Below are 5,456 nucleotides of genomic sequence, written 5' to 3'. Positions count from 1 at the left end.
ATCGCTTTTGCGTTGTTGTCTTGGTGGTGGCATTTGCTCCTTGACTTATCAGTCTTTATTTAGCGGCTAGCCCCTCGTCATCTACCTGGTGGATTTTTGACCTAGGGTGTTACGGGAGGAACAACCACGATCATAGGTAAGGGAGGCCTGGATAAAGGGAAGAAGAAAAGGAGTGAAAGGTGGTGGTTGTGGTGGTGGCAGCTTGGATTGTGTTGGAGTGACGTCATGGAGTGGCTGGCTGGACGATTATGCTTGATTTTAACTAGCAGTTCACGTTGGTGGAGGAAGTCTGTTGACTGACAGTGATTATAGTTAACGTTTAGTGTGGTGAATAAGTTAATGTTGCATCGTATGTGTAATTGCTGATTTGTTTTCATTTTCAGATGGCATCAGCAAGGAAAAGGACATATCAGGCAGAGTTCCTTAATTATGGCTTTACAGAAATAGAGGACAAAGGACAAATGAAGCCTCAATGTGTAGTTTGTATGAAAGTACTGACTGCCGAGTCTTTCAAAAAGAATCAACTGAAGAAACACTTGGACAAGGTTCATTCACATCTGTCTTCCAAACCACGGGAATACTTTGAGAATCTGGAAAAAACAGTCAAAAGACAGAGACTGGAAAGTAACAAGAGTGCAATGTTTGACCAACGTTCAGCTGCAATAGCTAGTTTTGAAGTGGCATGGTTGGTTGCTCGAAACAAGAAACCACATACTATTGGTGAAGACTTAATCAAGCCTGCGTCTGTAAAAATGGCAGAAATAATGTGTGGGCAGAAAGTAGCTAAACAACTGAATACAGTACCTTTGTCTGCTAGAGTTATTAAAGAAAGAATTTCCATCTTAGCAGAAAATGTGAGGGAACAAGTGATTTCTTCAGTAAAAAAAAGTAAAGAGTTTGCCATTCAACTTGATGAGACTACAGATGTAAGTAGCAATTCACAATTGATGGTATACATTCGATATAGGGGCTCTGATGAAATCGAAGAAGAAATGTTGTTGTGTTCTCCTCTTGAGTTGAGAACTCGTGGTATTGATGTGTTCAATAAGGTTGATGCATGCTTCAAAAAACCAAGTGTTGATCTGAAGTGGGAAGATTGTATTGCAGTATCAGTTGATGGAGCTCCTGCCATGCTTGGTCACATCAATGGTTTTGTGGCTTTGGCCAAACAACAGAATCCAGATATTCTAGTCATCCATTGTATGATACATCGCCAGGCATTAGTTGTGAAGAATTTGGAACCAGAAGTGGAAGCTGTGTTAAATGATGTGGTTAAGATTGTCAATGTTGTAAAAGGGCATGCGCTAAACACGAGGATGTTTCGTGATTTATGTGAGGATGGAGAGGCTGAATATTCAACCCTTCTTTTCCATACGAAAGTGAGGTGGCTTTCACGTGGAAATGTCCTGAATAGAGTGTGGGTTCTTAAAACAGAACTCGAAATGTTTCTGACTGATCAAAAACACACACTTGCAGAAAAGTTAAGAAAAACAACCTGGCTAGCTCTTCTTGCATACTTAGCTGACATTTTTGGACATGTAAATGAACTGAACAAGGAATTGCAAGGAAAGAAAGTCAATCTCCTGTTAGCAAGGGAAAAAATTTCAGCATTTGTATCAAAGCTTCAGTATTGAAACCAGAAAATAAATGCCAATAAGACTGCTGCCTTTCCAAAACTGGGAGAGTTTTTGGAAGACTGTCAAGACTGCAGTCTTAGTGACATAAAGGAGTCAGTCACAAGGCACCTGACCAAACTTAGAAATAGGTTCTGTGACTATTTTCCAGAACTTGATTCACATACTGTCAGCTGGGTTGTAAATCCCTTCAAAAGTGAGCTGGCTGATTTGCCTGAACAGCCTGAAGGATTGGCAGAAGAGCTTATTGAACTTCGTTCCAGCAATGAAACACAAATGGAATTTGAGAGCAAGGATGATCTCTCAAGTTTTTGGATGTCAAAAACTGCAACGGCTTATAAAACTGCACATATGGAAGCAACTAAAATGCTACTACCTTTCGCAACAACCTACCTTTGCGAACAAGGTTTTTCCACCCTTGTAAATCTAAAAACAAAATACAGAAACCGGTTGAATCCTGAAGACAGCATCCTAGTAGCAGTAACATCAAAAATCCCTGATTTCGAGTTTGTTGTATCCAAGATGAAACAGTATCATTTTTCCAAAGCCTGAGGTAGCTGATATGAAAATATTAAAGATTTCAATCTGTCGTTAAAATATTAAAGTTTTCAATATTTTCTTAATTATTTTTCGTTGTGCGCCATTCTTATGCCATTCTGATGGTCAGTAGTTTTGCTTGTGTGCCATGTAATGCTAAAAAGAGTGTTTTATTTCTGTTTATAAATGTGATTCCTACTTTTTTTCTTGTGTGCTATTTCCATGCCAAAAAGACAGACTTTTATTTCCTATGATAGATGAAATTAACAATTAAACATTTTTCCAATATACATTTTTTATCTATTTATTATCCATGAATTCTATAAATAAATTGGTTTGTCCACCAGAGTACTTCCAAGTGTGGGGGCAAATTCATTTTACTACAAATTCTATTGGGGTAACACCCAAAAAAGTTACCCGACCTCTAGATTCTAGAGAAAGATTATCTCGTACATTTTATACCATAATTATGCATTAAGGCTGTATAATTTACAATGCTACTCTGCTTCTGACGCCATTTAGAATAAAAAATCTTCACTATATGTAGAAGCCACCTAAACACAATCTGTATAATGCGTAGAAAATGTATTATTCTGAAAATCACTAAAATCAAAGTTAAGATAACCCACATACTATGATCAAAGACGTATTCTTAAAAAGATACCTTTGAACTTTCAAGAATTTAGATAAAAGTTCAAGAAATCGCTGAACTTTAAAATAAAGCAACAAATTTTCAAAAAGATTCAACGGCTCCTACCTTAGTATACTGTATTCAAAAATGGATATTGGTACATGCATTAACTGCCTGATGACCTTTTAAACATTTCAGGTGCTATATATCAAGTACGATCAAACACCTGATTGCCATGGATAGCTTGGCGAACACTGACGGTCATCACAGCATCGCATTCACTAATTTAATGGGTACCAGCACATACATCCAACTCTTATGATAATATCTTCACAACCTCATTACCTATGTTAATGCATCTTTCACATACCCAAAGCCTTGTTGATGGATACCATTGGAAACTCATGCCTTGATTATGGATAGCATCCCAAACTCACTGCCTGTGTTCATGAACAGTTCCACAACGCACTGTTCAAGGAAGCATCACAGTTCCCGCTTATGTTATGACCAGCCCCACAAAGCACTGCCTCTGTTCAAGGATAGTATGAATGTCTCGGTGCCTTGAGATCATGAACAGCATCATAATCATTGTGCCGATACTATCATTTGCTCACTGTCAATGTTCACGGCTAGCCTAACACGCATTTGATGGGTTCATGGAAAATAAATTCATTTTCCACGTTCATGGATGGCATGAAAAAACTATTGCCAGTATTCGTGGGTAACAACACAAAAATATTGCCAGTGTTCAAGAGTAACATTACAAACTCATTGCCAGTGTTCAAGAGTAACTTCCAGACGCATTGCTTGTGCGTGAGCTTCACAAAGAGGAACTTGCAAAAACTCTTGCTCATATGAGGTCGATTGAGGAGTGTATGTTCTTCCCTCCAATCTCCACAAACAAATCCGGTAGACACGCCACCGGATACCTATCAGGGATGGTCTTCTCATTTAGCTTACGGATATCCACACACACAAGGACCGAACCGTCTTTCTTAAGCACTGTTAACAATGGAAAATTAAAGGGTGAGGAACTGGGCCTAATTATGCCTTCCTTTTCCCACTTATTGACCTCCTGCTCTACCTGTTCCCTAATAATAAAAGGAATCCTATACAAAGGGACAAAAATTGGCTTTGGCTTATCTTCCAGGTGTACCTTGTGTTCTGACAAATTAGTTAACCCTTACTTATCCCCTTTCAAAGCGACAATGTCTGCGAAATCAGCCAGAACATCACCTAAATTCTCTATACATTCTTTATAATCAGCATTAGCTAAATGGTCCCTAAAAACCTGTCTCTTAACTTGCAATTCTTCCTCTGAAAATTCATCAACCCACTCTTCAAAATCTAAAATATAAGTATTCTTCTGATATCTACTAACTGAATCATTACAGTTTACTAATTCTACCCAAGTACCCCCTGTATTAGACACATTACTTACAGAAACTGTACTTGCTGTACCCTTGAGCTTTTCGCTACCCTCACTCACACACATTTGTCTGGCCATTTTCATGTCTTTCACTAGCACTTTCACCAGAGCAACCATACATAGGCCCAAAACAACTTCTTCAAACGAGATACCCTTATAAAACTTCTTCGCCTCAGAAACATGTTCAGTATCAACCTGTAAACTGTCATCAACTCCCGATTCTTATCATTATCCCTAACCAAATCACCCCCATAAATCTCATCTATCTCCTCGTATGGGACAAAAGCCCCAGGTACCCCAACAGTTATACCTCCTACCCCTGTACGAACCGGGATATTATTCCATCTACATGCTGGATGACCTAACAAAAATGTGTTACCCAAAGCAGCACCCTGCATAACCAGAAATGGCTCTATGATAACTCTATTACCCAGGAGCCTAAAACATCCAACCAGTGGGCCTGAACATCACACATACTTTTTCTTCAGTAGGTCTCAAATAATGATCGGGAAACATCACTCGATACAAATAATAATTCATTAGATTGACAGAAGCACCAGTGTCAATGAATGCTAAAACATCGACTCCGCACACAGATCCTCTCACAAACGGCTTCGGCTCTGAGGCCTCAGCTAGAAGTCCTACGTGACAGGATCAATTCACTCTTTCCTTTATGACTGATCGGCCTTCCGAAAATTTTCGCTGATCACTAGATCCTCTTGAAAAACCCCCTTGAGGAGCTTTCTTACCTGAGTTACCAAAACTCTGACATGCAGGTCTAACAATTTCTCGTTTAATTAAGGGACGGACAAGACCACCAAGGGTGATCAGAACTCTTACATCTAACACAATATTTAACTCGTCAAAACCTCTTAGTGTGTCCCTGCACATTGCAATTAAAACAACTAAACAATGGCGCCTGATCCTATCAACTATCAACTATCAACTTTGACAAAAGGGCCACTGGAAGCTACATTAGGTTTTTTGTCAATTTCCACTTTCCCGCAACAACTGCCAGGAGCAAAGGTTGAATCCCCTTGTTATAGGTTCTTTGAAACACACACACAAGTCTTCAATACCCCATCAAGAAATTCTTGGAGACCCGACGAAGTCTTGCACCTGGCGAATTGATGACTGCGACAATGATGACCTAGATCACTTTAATTAAAATCTAATAGAACCTTAGCTTCCCAGAATGACTCTATGTCATCTTTAATTCCCTTAG

General features: G+C 39.1%; 1 protein-coding gene across 1 annotated transcript; it reads left to right on the top strand.

The window, feature by feature from the left end:
• The first annotated feature begins 383 nt into the window (after positions 1 to 383).
• On the top strand, positions 384 to 1,634 carry LOC136834126 (protein FAM200C-like). The gene has a single exon (XM_067096384.1). It carries the CDS (start codon positions 384 to 386, stop codon positions 1,632 to 1,634), a length of 1,251 nt encoding a protein of 416 aa, XP_066952485.1.
• The last annotated feature ends 3,822 nt before the right edge of the window (positions 1,635 to 5,456 follow it).

Source organism: Macrobrachium rosenbergii, chromosome 53, assembly GCF_040412425.1.
Source record: "Macrobrachium rosenbergii isolate ZJJX-2024 chromosome 53, ASM4041242v1, whole genome shotgun sequence".
NCBI classification, from domain to species: Eukaryota; Metazoa; Arthropoda; class Malacostraca; order Decapoda; family Palaemonidae; genus Macrobrachium; species Macrobrachium rosenbergii.
The sequence above is the reverse complement of the archived record's forward strand: the minus strand, read 5'-3'. Positions and strand labels throughout refer to the sequence as shown.